At 65.1% G+C, this 14285-nt stretch overlaps 4 protein-coding genes across 6 annotated transcripts; all 4 read left to right on the forward strand.

Annotated features, from left to right (window-relative positions):
• The first annotated feature begins 30 nt into the window (after nucleotides 1-30).
• On the forward strand, nucleotides 31-1427 carry APOA4 (apolipoprotein A4). Its single transcript, XM_054647306.2, has 3 exons — nucleotides 31-107; nucleotides 283-409; nucleotides 500-1427. The coding sequence occupies exons 1-3, from the start codon at nucleotides 59-61 to the stop codon at nucleotides 1425-1427; spliced, it is 1104 nt and encodes a 367-aa protein (XP_054503281.2). The 5' UTR covers nucleotides 31-58.
• A 1265-nt stretch (nucleotides 1428-2692) lies between these two features.
• On the forward strand, nucleotides 2693-4121 carry APOA5 (apolipoprotein A5). The gene is made up of 3 exons (XM_077189861.1): nucleotides 2693-2847; nucleotides 2880-3021; nucleotides 3149-4121. Exons 1-3 carry the CDS (start codon nucleotides 2775-2777, stop codon nucleotides 4119-4121), a joined length of 1188 nt encoding a protein of 395 aa, XP_077045976.1. The 5' UTR covers nucleotides 2693-2774.
• Nucleotides 4122-4192: 71 nt separating this feature from the next.
• ZPR1 (ZPR1 zinc finger) lies at nucleotides 4193-7910 on the forward strand. The gene is made up of 14 exons (XM_054647318.2): nucleotides 4193-4359; nucleotides 4833-4994; nucleotides 5116-5206; nucleotides 5297-5367; nucleotides 5563-5649; nucleotides 5732-5854; nucleotides 5937-5990; nucleotides 6085-6151; nucleotides 6340-6410; nucleotides 6626-6715; nucleotides 6799-6909; nucleotides 7119-7205; nucleotides 7300-7365; nucleotides 7563-7910. Exons 1-14 carry the CDS (start codon nucleotides 4231-4233, stop codon nucleotides 7695-7697), a joined length of 1344 nt encoding a protein of 447 aa, XP_054503293.1. The 5' UTR covers nucleotides 4193-4230; the 3' UTR covers nucleotides 7698-7910.
• A 330-nt stretch (nucleotides 7911-8240) lies between these two features.
• BUD13 (BUD13 spliceosome associated protein) lies at nucleotides 8241-13855 on the forward strand. 3 transcript variants are annotated; one of them, XM_077189858.1, is made up of 12 exons: nucleotides 8241-8399; nucleotides 8630-8723; nucleotides 9040-9124; nucleotides 9269-9320; nucleotides 9706-10052; nucleotides 10131-10448; nucleotides 10707-10801; nucleotides 10959-11067; nucleotides 11478-11616; nucleotides 11878-12059; nucleotides 12348-12429; nucleotides 12710-13855. In XM_077189858.1, exons 1-12 carry the CDS (start codon nucleotides 8278-8280, stop codon nucleotides 12801-12803), a joined length of 1719 nt encoding a protein of 572 aa, XP_077045973.1. In that variant the 5' UTR covers nucleotides 8241-8277; the 3' UTR covers nucleotides 12804-13855. The 3 variants fall into 3 exon arrangements, with proteins under 3 accessions (XP_077045973.1, XP_077045972.1, XP_054503290.2); XM_077189857.1 differs by having other exon boundaries at nucleotides 9706-10013; nucleotides 10053-10448; XM_054647315.2 differs by having other exon boundaries at nucleotides 9706-10448.
• Nucleotides 13856-14285: the final 430 nt, after the last annotated feature.

A 14285-nucleotide genomic window follows, 5' to 3' on the forward strand; every position in this document is an offset into this window, starting at 1 on the left:
GTCCCTGGGCCTTCCTTCACCTCTCTCTGTGCTCCCGCAGGAGTCCCCAGCCCTCAGGATGGCGCCCAAGGCGGCCGCCCTTGTCCTGCTTCTCCTGGCGATCTCAGGTGAGGTGTTGTGCGGGTGCCCGGTGCCAGCAGGGCGGGGATGGCAGCATCCCCGCTGTCGCTGGGGGAATGGGACTGTGCGGGTCCCTGGTGCCAGCAGGGCGGGGATGGCAGTGTCCCCGCTGTCCCCGGGGGGATGGGACTGTGTGAGCTCTGACCCCAGCACCCCCTGCAGGCTCCCGGGCTGATGTGAACCCTGACGAGGTGGCCAGCGTGATCTGGAAGTACTTCACGGAGCTGGGCAGCAATGCCAAGGACACGGCGGAGCAGCTGCAGCAGACCGAGCTCAGCAAGCAGCTCAAGTGAGCCCAGCCTTGGGACCGGGGGGCTCGGGGGGCAGGCAGGGCCCGGGGGTGGGGGCTCACAGGCCCTGACGTGTCCCCTGTCCCCAGCACCCTGCTGAAGAGCAACCTGCAGAGCGTCAGCGCCTACGCCGAGGACCTGCAGCAGCGCCTGGAGCCCTTCGCCATGGAGCTGCAGGCCAAGCTGGCGCAGGACTCGCAGCGCCTCAAGGAGCAGATCCAGCGGGAGCTGCAGGAGCTGCAGGCCAAGCTGGCGCCCTACGCCGACCAGGTGCACCAGCAGATCGGCACCAACATCCGGCAGCTGCAGGCCAAGATGGGCCCGTACGCCGAGGAGCTGCGCTCGCAGGTGGATCAGAGCGCCGGGGAGCTGCGGCGGGCGCTGGAGCCCTACGCGGCCGAGCTGCGGGAGCGCCTGCAGGACAACGCCGAGAGCGTGCAGGCCTCGCTGAGCCCCTACGCCGAGCGCCTGCAGCAGCAGATCGACGGCGGCGTGGAGAGCGTCAAGCAGCGGCTGTCGCCCGTGGCGGACGAGCTGAAGGCGCAGGTGGAACAGAGCGTGGCCGAGCTGCGGCGCGGGCTCAGCCCCTACGCGCAGGAGGTGCGGGACGGGCTGGAGCGGCAGCTGCAGAGCCTGAGCGCGCAGATGGAGCGGGCGGCCGAGGAGCTGCGGGCCCGCCTGGCCGCCAGCTCCGAGGAGCTGCGCGCCCAGCTGAGCCCGCTGGCCCGGGAGCTGCGGGAGGCGGCGAGCGGCGACGCCGAGAGCCTGCGGCAGCGCCTGCAGCCCCTGGCGCAGCAGCTGGAGCAGCGCCTGGGCCAGAGCCTGGAGACCTTCCGGCAGCAGGCGGCTCCCTTCGGAGAGACCTTCGGGCAGCAGCTGGTGCAGCGGCTGGAGGAGATGCGCGGCAAGCTGGACTCGGGCGCGGCCGGCGTGGAGGATCACCTGGAGCTGCTGGAGAAGGAGGTGCGGGACAAGGTGGCCGCTTTCCTCAGCACCGCCGCGCCCCCGCAGAACTGAACCGCCCCGCCCCGCCAGCCACACACGTTCCAAACGCTCCTGGCCACTTGAAGTGGCAGAAATAAATCTCCTTGTGATGCACGTGCTGCTCCGTGTCCGTCCTTCCTTCCCGCAGCATCCCCCTGTCCATCCTCCCCTGGGGTGGGGTACCTGGGGCACCTCAGCTGCTCCGAGGGGGGAGCATCACCCGGAATCAGCAGGGAGAGGGAGCAGAGGTGGGGTCAGGCGGGTGGGAGGTGTCTGTGGCGGCACCCAGGTGAGCCCATGGGTGAGCCCAGGCCGCGCTGTCCCCTGAGCACAGCTGGGGACACCCAGGGGGGGCAGAGCCGCGGGGTGCGGCCAAACACCCGCAGCGCGGGGTGGGGATCTGCGGGTGGGGACAGATCTGTGGGTGGGGGACACTCGCCTCGTCCCCGCGGCGCAGCAAGGGAGCTCGGCGGGTCAGCGGCAGGGGAAGGGGCCTGAGGCGCTCTGCCGGCGGGACGGGACGGGACGGGACGGGACGGGACGAGTGAGGCGCGGCCAGCGCTGCCTGGAGCGACCTCACGTGTCGGCGCAGGCCGTGTCGGGGAGGGAACCGCGCGGACTTTGGTGCCGCAGCAGCGCTGCCGCCCGCTCGGCGCTTCACCCCGACCTTGGCCCCGCAGCCCCGGTGCCCGGGCTCGTTCCCGGGGAGAACCAAGGTGGAAAGGAAAGGACTCGAGCGCGGCGGTGACCGGCGGGAGCGCGGCCTCGGAAGGGGAAGGTGCGATCCCGACCCGCTCATCCCCGCCCGCCCCGCACAGCCCGAGCCGGGCTCGCCCTCCCGCGCCCACCGCGGGGCTCCGGGCTCCCTTTGCGCCCCGACAGGAGCGGCACCGCTGTCCCCGTCCCGCGTTCCCCGCGGGATGCAGCGAGCGGCGCCGGGCCAGGGCCAGCCCCGTCCCCCGAGCCCGGGGGACAGCGGCCCCCAGGTCACCTGCCCGGACCTCCACGTTGTGTTTACACGGAGTGAGGTCCAAAAAGCCTTCCCGTCCCAAAGCCGCCTTATCGGCCGCTCCTCGGCCGCCCCCCGAGCCTACATAAGGGCGGGCAGCGGCCGCCTCCGGGCGGGAGGGACACGGGAGGCGACCCGAGCCAGGTGAGGGGCGGGGGCCTTTAAGTCTGTGCGGCCGGAGGAGCTGGGCGTGACTCCAGCGGGGCAGCCGAGGTGTTCCGGGACCCACAGGTGTCATGGGGAACCCCGGGGGTTTTTAGGGGAGCTGCGGGTGTCCAGGGGACCCCAGGTCCTTGCGGGGAGCAGCGAGGGGCCGTGCAGCCCCCCGTAAGCACTCGGACGGCTCCTGTCCCCTCTCCCGCAGCCCGAGCATGCTGCTGAAGGCCGCGCTGCTCCTCTCGCTCCTGGCCGCCTGCCCAGGTGGGTGCGGGCCCGGGGCGGGCTCAGGGGTCCCCCCGGGGGCTGCGGGGGCGGCCGGGCAGCAGCAGCAGCGGCGCTCCCGCCCGCAGTGTCCCCGGCCGAGGCGGCGCAGAGCGGGCTCTGGCAGTACCTGAGCCAGCTGACGGGGGACAAGGACAGCCTGGAGCGTGGCCACAGCAAGCTGGGCAGCGACAGCACGTGAGTGCCGCGCCCCGCTCCCCTCCGGGCCGGCAGGGCAGGGCCCGCGGGGGAAACAGCGTTTATTGGGGTGCGGGGCACGGGGGGGCCGCGGTCACTCGGGGCTCTCGGGGGCTCTCTCGTGCAGGAACCTGAAGGAGAGCATTCAGGATGGGGTCAGCTCCATGGGGGCCTTCCTGGAGAAGCTGTCCCCGCTGGGCAGGGGGCTGCAGCCCCCCCGGCTGTACGAGGACCCGGCCAGCCTGCGCAAGGCCCTCCGGAGGGAGCTGGACAGCCTCCGCCTGCAGCTGTCCCCGTACGTGGACGAGGTGCACCAGCAGGTCGGCAGGCAGCTGGACGAGCTGCGGCAGCAGCTGCGGCCGCTCACGGAGGAGCTGCTGGACCAGGTGTCCCTGCGGGCCCGGGAGCTGCGGCGGCACCTGGTGCCCAGCCGGGAGGTGGCGGCGCAGCTCCTGGACGGCGCTGACGAGCTGCAGCGCTTCGTGGCTCACTACGGCGACAAGATCGCCTTCCACACGGAGCAGGTGAAGGACATCTTCCAGCCGTACGCCGAGCGGCTGCTGAGCGAGATCCACCGCAACGTGCAGGAGCTGCACCGCGGCGTGGCCCCGCACGCCCGCGCCAGCCCCGAGCAGCTCAACCAGCACATCCAGGAGCTGTCGGCCAAGCTGACCCGCAACGCGCAGGACCTGCACCGGCAGATCCAGCGGAACCTGGAGCAGCTGAAGGCCAAGCTGAGCCTGTACCCCGGCGGGGCCGCGGCGCCCCCGGGCCGCTCCCGGGAGGCGCTGGCGCGGGAGGTGCAGCGGCGCGTGGAGGAGTTCCGGCGGGACACGTACGCGCAGATCCAGGCCTTCACCCGGGCGCTGGACCAGGAGACCGAGGAGATGCGGCTGAAGCTCAGCGCCCGCCCGGAGCCGCCCGAGGGGCCGCTGGACGCGCCGCCGCCGCCCGTGGAGGATCTGCGCGCCCGGCTGGACGCGCTATGGCGGGACCTGGCGCTGAGCCTGAGCGAGCGGGGCGGGGAGGGCCCCGGGGGGGATCCCGGGGAGGGTCTCGGGGAAGGCCCCAGTGCGGGCCCGGGGCAGCTCCTGCGCTGAACCCCAATAAAGGCGCCGCCATCGCGGCCCGCGCAAGTCACATGATCCGCCCGAGCCACGTGACCCGTATACGTCATCTCCCCGCGCCGCCGCCTGACGCGCCACCATCATGTCGGCCCTCGGGGCCACCGCGGCGGCGGCTGCGCCCGCCGGGGCCCTGTTCCGGCCCCTGAGCGCCGAGGACGGCGAGCAGCAGCCGGCAGAGATCGAGTCCCTGTGCATGAATTGCTTCCGCAACGTGAGGGGCCCCGGGAGGCCGGGCAGTGGCGGCCTGCGGGGACTGGGGGGCACCGGGGCCTGCGGGGGCCGAGGGAGAGCAGGACAGGGACGTGCGGGGCCAGGGCCGGTACAGGGGGAGAGCAGGACAGGGGTGTGCGGGGCCAGGGCCGGTTCGGGGGTCTGTGGGGTTAGAGGACGCACACCTGTGTGGGCTGGGCTCGGGGGTCTCCAGTGGCCGTGGGGAGGGGCGGGCAGGGGCTGCTGGGGGGTTCCAGTGGGGGCAGGAGCGAGGAAGGACCTGCTGGGGGCCACAGCTGCTCTCGGAGCAGGGGGCGCTGGTGGGGTCGGGAGGGCTTTTCCAGGAGCTCCTGGGGGGTGAGGGGAGGTTTGTGGGGTAGGCAGAGGAGGGGCAGGGACCTGCCCGTGCCGGAGGTGCTGTCAGGGCCATGGCCCCAGGCTCGGTTCCCACAAAGCCCCTCACTGCCCCCGCAGGGAGTGACCCGGCTCCTGCTCACCAGGATCCCCTTCTTCAAGGAGATCATTGTCAGCTCCTTCTCGTGCCCCAGCTGCTCCTGGTCCAACACAGAGATCCAGGCAGCGGGCAGGATCCAGGAGCAGGGCGTGCGCTACACCCTGGCCGTCACCTCCCGCCAGGTGGGCACTGCCCCACCCTGCCCTGCTGCAGGCCCAGCACCTGCACATCCCTGGCTGGGCCAGGCCTCTGGGTTCCCCCTGTGTGCCAGGGGAGGCTCAGGCTGCTCCCTGCTCTGTGCAGGACATGAACAGGGAGGTGGTGAAGACCGACTGTGCCTCAGCCCGAATTCCAGAGCTGGACTTTGAGGTGCCTGCCTTCAGCCAGAAGGGAGGTGGGTGAATGGGGCCGTGCTTGGGGGGCTCCTGGGGATGCCTGGGGTCTGTTCATGGTGTTGTCAACTCTGTGTTCTTGCTTTGCCAAGTGCTCACCACCATCGAGGGCATCATTGACAGAGCTGTGGCAGGCCTGGAGCAGGACCAGCCCACCCGCAGGGTAAGGGCTGGAAAGGGAAACTCCTCAGGGATGGAGAGTGCTTGGGGTGTCCATCCCCTGCCTGCTGCAGTCACACGGGGCTGCTGGGGACAGCTCTGTCTGTGCCACAGTCACCTTTGGGCTGTCCCCAGCAGCTGAGCCCCACCTTGAGCTGTCCCCATTTTAAGGGTTCTGTGGTTCCATGTCCCCTTCCAGGCAACAGACAAAGAGGTGGCCAGGAAGATAGATGAGTTCATTGGTAAACTGAAGCAGCTGAAGGAAGTCAGCTCCCCCTTCACCTTTGTGAGTGCTCAGGGCAGGGCAGGGCAGGCCTGGCAGGGTGAGGCTGCAGGGCATCTCCCTCAGGCCCTCCCTTGTCCTGCAGATCCTGGATGATCCCTCTGGGAACAGCTTTGTGGAGAACCCGCGGGCACCACAGAGGGACGAGGCCCTGCTGGTCACTCACTACAGGAGGAGCCCCCAGCAGTGTGCCCTGCTGGGCCTGCAGGTGACTGCAGCAGCCCCTGCTCCTTGCCCTGCTCCCTGGGAGCCCCAGCAGGGAGCAGGAGCTGACTTTGCTGTCCTTGCAGGGAGAGGAGGTGGACGCGAAGCCGCCGGACGCTGCCGAGGACCTGAGGGACGAGGTGGGGGCTGCTGCAGCCTCAGGGACACTCAGGGACACTCAGGCCAGGTGCTCTGGGCTGGCTGGGACCTTCAGGCTGCCCCTTCCCTCCCCAGGTGCTGCAGTTCAACACCAACTGCCCCGAGTGCAACGCCCCGGCCAGCACCAACATGAAGTTAGTGCGTATCCTTGCACAGGGCTGGGGGCACTGCATGCCTGGGCTCTCCCTGCTGCTCCACAGGCCTGAGGCAGCTCTCAGCTGGGGCCTGCTGGCGTGCAGAGCTGACTCAGGGCTGCTCACAACTCCTCTCAGTGGGGTTCTGCCATCCCTCGGCTGCTGCTTTGATGTTTGCCTTGACTCCCTGCTCCAGAAATCCCCCACTTCAAGGAAGTGATTATCATGGCCACCAACTGTGACTCCTGTGGGCACAGGACCAATGAGGTGAGCTGGGCAGAGGGCAGGGAGTGGAGCTCCGTGCCTGTGTCCCTGAGCTCTGCTTCCCACCTGGGCTGCTGGGGAGGGAGACTGCACCTGGGGCTTTCTGCTGGCTGCTGAGGCCACTGTCCCAGCTTTGGAGAGGCCTCTGGGCTGCTGGGCTGAGCCTGTTAAAGCACAGGGGGAGGGCTGGGTGTGAGCTCACTGCCAGCTGTTTCCAGGTGAAGTCTGGAGGAGCCATCGAGGCGCAGGGCACCAGGATCACCCTCAGGATTACAGATCCCTCCGACATGACCAGGGATATCCTGAAGGTGCAGTGCCCAGGATCCCTGCCCCGTCCTCCTGGGGTATGTGGGGGGCCCAGCACGGGCTCATGGGGGGCTCCCCTCTGCAGTCAGAGACGTGCAGCGTGGAGATCCCTGAGCTGGAGTTCGAGCTGGGCATGGGAGCGCTGGGGGGGAAGTTCACCACGCTGGAGGGGCTGCTGAAGGACATCCGGGACCTGGTGAGTGCTCCTGGGGGGCTCAGCCCCCTGGCTGGCCCTGCTGGGGGGGCTCAGCCCCCTGGCTGGCCCTGCTGGGGGGGCTCAGCCCCCTGGCTGGCCCTGCTGGGGGGGCTCAGCCCCCTGGCTGGCCCTGCTGGGGGGGCTCAGCCCCCTGGCTGGCCCTGCTGGGGGGGCTGGCTGCCTCACAGCTGCCTCACCTGCCCTTGCAGGTGGAGAAGAACCCCTTCACCCTGGGGGACAGCTCCACGGCCAGCAGGACAGGGAAGCTGCAGGAGTTCATTGGGAAGCTGCAGGACGTGAGTTTACTCTGGATTTTCTGTGCTCTGCACGGGTGCAGGAGGGGCTGAAGGATTAGGAGGAGCCTTAGTGGGACATGCTGTGTTCCTGCAGATCATAGAGGGGAAGGCCCAGGCTCACTTCATCATGGACGACCCTGCAGGCAACAGCTACCTTCAGGTACAGCCCTGGGCCCTCGGGCTGGGCTCCCTGAGCCCTTTGGGGGGTTCATTTCCCTGGCACGTGGTGGCAGTGGGCTTCCCATTGGAGCTCTGGGCACCAGGAGATGCTGGAAGCCCTGCTGGCTTTGTGGGGGTGCCCAGGGCTCCCAGCCTGGGGGCACAGGGGAGTGCAGGAGCTGTGCCCTGTCCCCACAGAACGTGTACGCCCCGGAGGAGGACCCGGAGCTGAGCGTGCAGCGCTACGAGCGCACCTTTGAGCAGAACGAGGAGCTGGGCCTGAACGACATGAGGACAGAGGGCTACGAGGCAGAGCCGGCCTCGGGCCGGTAGCGGGGGAGCCCAGCCCTGCCACCCCCCTGCCCCAGCTGCGCCAGGGACCAGGACTTGTGTGGGGCCAGGGCTCCTCTGCCCTTCCTGGGGCCGGGGAGCTGTTCCTGCCTGCAGCAGCGGCTCGGGGCCTCCCTGCGGAGCTGTGCTGTGAGCTGCTGCTGCTGCTCATTTGGGGCACGGGGTGGCTCCCCAATAAAGCTGCTTGAAAACGCTGATGGCGTCGTGGCCTCCTGCTGCTCCATTCATAACCGCCACCGCCGCCTGGCCACGCCCACGGCCCCGCCCGCAGCTCCATTTATGGCTTTGGCCGCCGTTTGGACACGCCTACAGCCCCGCCCTCTGCTCCATTTATGGTATTGGCTGACCACACCTAAAGCTCCGCTCCCACTCCATTTATGGCATTGGCCGCCGTTTGGCCACGCCTATAGCCCCGCCCTCCGTTCCATTTATGGCCTATCCGCGGTCTGGCCACGCCCATCCCGCTGGAATTCCATATATGGTAGTGACCACGCCTATCTCAGCCCGCCACGCTCATGCCCCGCCCCTTCCTGTCGGCGCCGCAGTTTTGCGTCAGAGCGCGATGGCGGCTCCGGGGCTGTCGAAGGCCGAGTACCTGCGGCGGTACCTGAGCGGCCCCGCCGAGCCCGGCCCGCCCCGCCGCCGCCGCAGGAGGAAACCGCCGGCGGGCACCGCCAGAGGCGGGTGAGTCCCGGGGAAGGGGCAGCAGGCGCGACCCTGTGCGCTGCCCGGCCTTGGGAGCCGCCCCGAGCGCACCGCCCCGAAATCCCCGCTCCGAACCGAGCCCCGAGACCCCGGGGCCAGGACCCTCCCTGGGGCTGCCCCGCCGCGGATTCCCCCGGTCCCCACCGGCCCCCGGGGCTGCCCCGCCGCGGATCCCCCCGGTCCCTGACCGTGCCTCTCCCCGCTGCCAGGATGCGGATCGTGGATGACGATGTGAGCTGGAGCAGCATCGCCGCCGCCCCGGAGAAGGAGGAGGACGAGGAGGACGAAGGGGACATGCCCGTGGTGAGCGGGGAGCCCCGGTGGACGCGCTCTCACAGCCTCAGTCTGTTCTGGCGCTCACCTCCCGTCTCCCTTAGGGAAGAACTCGCTGGAGCGCCTCTCTTGTGGCGTGTTCTGCCTCGGGGGTGGGCGGGAGCCCTGCAGGAAGGAGGGAGCTCCCTGCGGATCCAGGCAGCCCGTGCTCTGCGGGCCAGCATGGGGCTCTGTGCTCCAGAACGGCTGCTGGAGCAAGGCAGAGGGACTGGGGTAGCTGCTGCCTGTGTGAGCAGTGGGAGCTATGCCTTTTGCTGAGCCCCTGGTGCTCGCTGGGTGTTTGTAGGTGGCAGAGTTCATTGATGAGCGCCCCGAGGAGGTGAAGCTCATGGAGGAATTCCGAACAAACTCCAAATGGAAGCTCCTGGGAGGTGAGAGCAGCCCCTTCCACCCTCTCTCCCTAATGCCTGGTTTCTCCAAACCATGATGCAAGTTCAAAATAATCCTGCAGGTGCTGGAGTGCTGCTGGGCTGTGCAGAGCCCTAGTAATGGTGATTGCAATTGTTTTCCCTCAGATGAGGACTCGCAGAGTTCGGATGTTTCGGGACCTGCCAAGTCTGCCACAAGGTATGGGGGCTCAGGCAGGAATATTGCCTTCTGCTTGGCTGGCTTTGTCTGTCTGGTTCTGTGCTTTGCTGGGAAATGTGGGCACTTCTTCCAGCTGGAGAGCCCCTGCCTGGGGTGGGGCACTGGCAGCTCTGGGTGTTTGTGACACTGCCAGGGAGACTGGAGTGATGGTCCCTGTGAGTTTTAATAATGGCGGAGACTCTCCCATTGCAGCTCTGCTGGGATCCCGGCTGCCTCGGAGGGTTTCTGGGGTCTGCTGGGGCTCAGGGCTGCAGCATCCCAATGAATCCACCTTCACAAGCTGTTCCCAGCTCTGGGGTCCTGCTGTGTTTCCAGACAAGCCAGGCACGAAGGGAGCTCACTGTCACCTTCTCTGCCCTCACAGGCGGCGGCGCCACGACTCCCCAGAGCCCTCGGCCCCAGCAGGGAAACACAACGGCTCCCTGGGGCTCTCTGCTCCCAGGAGACAGAGACACGACACCCCGGATGTGTCCCCTCCCAGGAGACAGAGACACGACACCCCGGATGTGTCCCCTCCCAGGAGACAAAGACATGACACCCCTGACCCATCCCCTCCTAGGAGGCACCGTCACGACACACCAGACTTGTCACCTCCCAAAAAGCAGCGTCGTGACACCCCAGATCTGTCACCTCCACGGCGGCGGCAGCGTCACGATACCCCCGACCCCTCACCTCCCAGGAGACAGCGACATGACACGCCAGACATGTCACCTCCCAGGAGACAACGACATGACACACCAGACATGTCACCTCCCAGGAGACAACGACATGACACGCCAGACTTGTCACCTCCCCGGCGGCGGCCGCGACATGACACCCCAGATCTGTCTCCTCCCAGGAAACAGAGACATGACACACCAGATGTGTCCCCTCCCAGGAGACAGAGACATGACACCCCAGATGTGTCCCCTCCCAGGAGACAGAGACATGACACCCCAGATGTGTCCCCTCCCCGGAGACAGAGACATGACACCCCAGATCTGTCCCCTCCCAGGAGACAGAGACATGACACCCCAGATGTGTCCCCTCCCCGGAGACAGCGTCAGGATTTGTCACCTCGCAGAGAGAAGCTGGGGTCCCCGAGTGGGAGGAAGAGCAGAACGAAAGGTGAGTGTCACACGCTGTGTCCTGGGGAGCCGCTGGGATCCACGCTGCCACAGGTGAGTGCTGTGTGCTGCTGCTCTGCTGGCACAGCTGGCAGTGTCTGTCCCTGTGAGCACAGCTGGCAGTGTCTGTCCCTGTGGGCACAGCTGGGTGAGAGTTCAGCCAGCCTGCAGTGCCTCTGCTGCAGCCTGGGCTGTGTGCACCTAAGCGTGTTCCTCCTGGGGGAGTCAGCAGACCCTCCCTCTGATTTATCTCCTCCAGGACGGGCTTCTCCCACCCAGAGGGACCAGCAGAGGTCACGGAGCCCTCCGGAGCACTCCCCGACCCACTGGGGTGCCAAGGGCTCTCCCAAGAAGGTAAAGGCTGTCTCTTTCCCTTCCAGCTGTGGAAGCCCAATGATTGGGAAACTGGGGAAGGTTCTGGCTCTAACAGGGCTGTCCCTGTGGTTTGGGTCACCCCTCGCTCTGGCTGCCCCTCTCAGCCAGCTGTAAATGGGATTTGTGTGTTCTCCAGGCTAGCACGATGTCATCCGGAGCCAAAGCAGGCCTGGTGTCGGCTGATGTGCTGCAGAGGGAGAAGCAGGAGCTCAAGAAGCACGAGAGGAGCACCAGGCACCTGGAAGGTGGGAGTGAAATGCAGCCTGAGCCCCAGCTCACTCCTCTGCTCTGTCAGGCCCTGGCACTGGGATGCTGCTGGGAGCATCCCTGTGGAGCTGCAGCTAAACACGCTGCTGAAAACCTTGGCCAGGGTCTCTGCTCCACATGGGGAGTTCACAGCAATGCCAGGGAAGTCACAGGGAGTGGGAAATGCTTCTCCTCTGCAAGTCTGAGGGAGCCGATGGATAGTGAGAGCTCAGGGTCTGTGTGGGGCAGCAGGGAAAGCTCAGCACGAGCTGAGATCCTGCCTGGCTTTGGCTGCCAGGCTCTTTGGGAGATGAGGACAGGCCAAAGAGAAGTCACAGTTAAAGTCATTGAATTGTCTGGAGATGATGAAATGTTCCAGAATTGTGACTTGAGGCATCTGTCCCCCCAGAGGAATCCCGGAACGCTCAGACCGTGTTCCGAGACAAGTCCGGCCGCAAGAGGAACCTGGCCCAGGAGCAGCTGGAGCAGAGGCTGAAGGCTGAGGCAGAGGCCAAGAGAGAAGAGCAATATGCCAAGTGGGGAAAAGGGTGAGGAAGGGACTCCAAAGCACACTCCTTGGGTTCCCATCTCCTGATGTTAGTTTGGCTCTGCTGCCAGACTGGTGTTGTGCTCTGAGGCTGAGCCTAGCACCAGCACATGTTCCACGTGTCTGAAAACCCTTCCTGTGCTGGAGGTGCTCTGGGAATGCTGCACAGGCAGTGGGAGTTGAGGGGTGTGACCCCTCCTGCACATTGAACCACTCCCAAGGAGTGATGGCTGGGGTTTGGGTGACACAGTGTGTTTTCCAGGCTGGCACAGGAGAGGCAGCAGCAGCAGAACGTGGAGGATGCAGTCAAGGAGATGCAGAAGCCCTTGGCCCGTTACATCGATGACCAGGACCTGGACCGAATGCTGAGGGAGCAGGAGAGGGAAGGAGACCCCATGGCTGCTCTCATCAAGAAGAGGAAGGCCAAGGAGAACAAGGAGAAAGGTTTGCCCCTGGAATACACCTGAGTATGGTTTAATGTGTCGGCAGTGCAAGCACAAACAGCCAAGGGGAACTTGTGGACCCTCTGGAGTTCCTGGCCTGTTCCCAGTAACAGTTGCATGAGTTGTTAGCTGGGAGAGCAGGGCCTGCTGACTGAGAACTCAGCACTTTGTCACAGGGAGCAGCTGTAGCTGGCTGCCAGGAGCCTGTGCTCTCTACCTGCAGACACCTCCTGGGTGGGAGGTGTGCTGAACACAGCTGAACACAGCTCCTCTGCTCTTTGTGTTCCAGAAAAACCCAGGTACAAGGGACCAGCACCTCCACTCAACAGGTTCAACATCTGGCCCGGGCATCGCTGGGACGGTGTGGACAGGTACTTGTTCCTGTTGGAATAACAGTAAAAATAAAGGAGTCCTCTTCAGGGCATTGCCAGTTATGTGGTGAGTGAGGGGGTTGGCACTGCAAGGTTGAATGGGTTCAGTTACAAATGGGTGGTGGGACAGATGGGACAAGGCAGGTGAGGAACTTCAGAGGCATCAGCTCTCGGTAACCACAGGTCCAGGTGGAGACTGGGCCAGGGTAAATCACTGGAAAGGTTGCAGGAGTCGGGAGAGCTGGAGGCAGCAGCTGCTGTCACTGGGTGTCCCTTGCAGGTCCAACGGGTTCGAGCAGCAGCGCTTCGCCCGCATCGCCAACAAGAAGGCAGTGCAGGAGCTGGCCTACAAATGGAGCGTGGAGGACATGTAGGGAGACCCCTGCAGTGCCCACAGGCACCACCTCTGCCACAGCCCTGAGGAGTGGCCTGCTCTCCCTGCAGCCAGCCCCGTGCTCGGCATTCAGCTGCCCCCTGGGCCATCTTCTGAGAGACCAGGCTGGATTCCCCTGGCAGCCAGAGCCTCCAGCTCCATGGGAGGGACTGGTTTCTTGTTTGTTTTCTAACAAACTTCTGTTCTATGCCAAATGACTTCTGAGGGCAGTTCCCAAGTCTTCAGGTGTCCTAAATCTCAGGTGAAAATCTGCTGAACGCTTGGGCTTGGGAGAGTTGCCCTCATTCTGTGGGTCAGTCTGCTCCAGAACTCAGGTTAAGTGGAACTTCTGAACTTCTGTCAAGTTTTGCAGTTATTTTGCCATGTAGATCCCAGAGTCACCAACGTGCAGGAAAGTTCAAACTCAGCTTCTCCTGACCCTGTCCAAGCAGGAAACTGGGCAGGGAATGCTCTGGCACTGGAAGAGAGAACTGCAGTGCTGCTGCATTGGGCAGCACGATCTTCAGGAGCCTCAGCAATTCTGCAGGGCTCCATTTTTAGCGGAAGTAAATGTGTGGAGAGTTAGGACTTAAGACCTGGAATTGCTTCCCTCATAGTTTGGAGCAGCTGCTCCCCCCAGACCCCTCTGGATTTGGGGCTGATCTTGGCACTTGGCTCGCTCCAGTGGAAGGTGTAACAACCCTCTCCTGTCATCAGATTTGTCTGTCTTGGAGCTTCCCTTAATCCCTGTGTGCCAGAAAGCACTTGTGGAAATAAATACAGTTGTTCTTGTTGAGGTCCCAGGGAGCAGGGATGAATGCAGGCAGCAGTTTCCATGGAGATGCCTTGGCTGCAGCAGTGGGCAGGGCAGGATCGCTCCTTTCAGGGATTCTCCAGCGTTGGGAGGGCTGTGGGTGGGAGGGACAGCAGCACAGTCTGCCCTGGAGTGCCAGACTCTTGGGACTCCCCTGCTTTTCATCCCTGTGCCACATTTCCAGCAGCCCTGGAATTGCTGTGTTTACCTGTAAATAAATCCTTTCTTTTTATACTCGATTCTGCGTGCTGGTGCTTTTTCCAAGGCAGCTGAACCATTCCAGCCCTGCTGCCCTGCTGGGCAGGAGATGGTTTGGGAGCAGGGGCTGGTGGTGTGAGGTGGCAGCACATTTCCAGGCAGCTGCTTCCAGCTGTGCTTCCCCCTTCTGTCACCAAGGCCCTGTTCCATTCCCCCCTGCAAACTGAGGCAGCTGCAGCCTCCACAAGAGCAGTTCCACTTGACACATTCGTTTTTGCTCTCACTTAATCTGAGTGCTGCTGGAGATGTGAAGAACCTGCTGTGGAATGATTGGATTCGCCCTGGTGGGCAGAGCTGGATGCTGGTTCCTTCCCCACCTGCCTGGTGACAGTGGCTGCTCTTGCAGAGCCACAGCTGCCAGCAGCTGCCTCGAGTCACTCTTGGGACTGTAGGCTGCTCTTAAGGAGGAAA

The sequence above is a fragment of the Agelaius phoeniceus genome, chromosome 23 (genome assembly GCF_051311805.1).
Source record: "Agelaius phoeniceus isolate bAgePho1 chromosome 23, bAgePho1.hap1, whole genome shotgun sequence".
In the NCBI taxonomy this organism is placed as follows: Eukaryota; Metazoa; Chordata; class Aves; order Passeriformes; family Icteridae; genus Agelaius; species Agelaius phoeniceus.

What these genes read in the sequence shown, in the direction of transcription:
- BUD13 (XM_054647315.2), top strand. Translation starts at nt 8,278, where the DNA reads ATGGCGGCTCCGGGGCTGTCGAAGGCCGAGTACCTGCGGCGGTACCTG. An exon ending in GAGCACCAGGCACCTGGAAG is followed by an intron (nt 11,068 to 11,477) that starts GTGGGAGTGAAA and finishes CTGTCCCCCCAG; the next exon opens with AGGAATCCCGGAACGCTCAG. An exon ending in TATGCCAAGTGGGGAAAAGG is followed by an intron (nt 11,617 to 11,877) that starts GTGAGGAAGGGA and finishes TGTGTTTTCCAG; the next exon opens with GCTGGCACAGGAGAGGCAGC.
- ZPR1 (XM_054647318.2), top strand. Translation starts at nt 4,231, where the DNA reads ATGTCGGCCCTCGGGGCCACCGCGGCGGCGGCTGCGCCCGCCGGGGCC. An exon ending in GTGCCCTGCTGGGCCTGCAG is followed by an intron (nt 5,855 to 5,936) that starts GTGACTGCAGCA and finishes CTGTCCTTGCAG; the next exon opens with GGAGAGGAGGTGGACGCGAA. An exon ending in GTGGGCACAGGACCAATGAG is followed by an intron (nt 6,411 to 6,625) that starts GTGAGCTGGGCA and finishes AGCTGTTTCCAG; the next exon opens with GTGAAGTCTGGAGGAGCCAT.
- APOA4 (XM_054647306.2), top strand. Translation starts at nt 59, where the DNA reads ATGGCGCCCAAGGCGGCCGCCCTTGTCCTGCTTCTCCTGGCGATCTCA. An exon ending in GCTTCTCCTGGCGATCTCAG is followed by an intron (nt 108 to 282) that starts GTGAGGTGTTGT and finishes CACCCCCTGCAG; the next exon opens with GCTCCCGGGCTGATGTGAAC. An exon ending in GAGCTCAGCAAGCAGCTCAA is followed by an intron (nt 410 to 499) that starts GTGAGCCCAGCC and finishes CCCTGTCCCCAG; the next exon opens with CACCCTGCTGAAGAGCAACC.
- APOA5 (XM_077189861.1), top strand. Translation starts at nt 2,775, where the DNA reads ATGCTGCTGAAGGCCGCGCTGCTCCTCTCGCTCCTGGCCGCCTGCCCA. An exon ending in GTGCGGGCCCGGGGCGGGCT is followed by an intron (nt 2,848 to 2,879) that starts CAGGGGTCCCCC and finishes GCGGGGGCGGCC; the next exon opens with GGGCAGCAGCAGCAGCGGCG. An exon ending in AAGCTGGGCAGCGACAGCAC is followed by an intron (nt 3,022 to 3,148) that starts GTGAGTGCCGCG and finishes TCTCTCGTGCAG; the next exon opens with GAACCTGAAGGAGAGCATTC.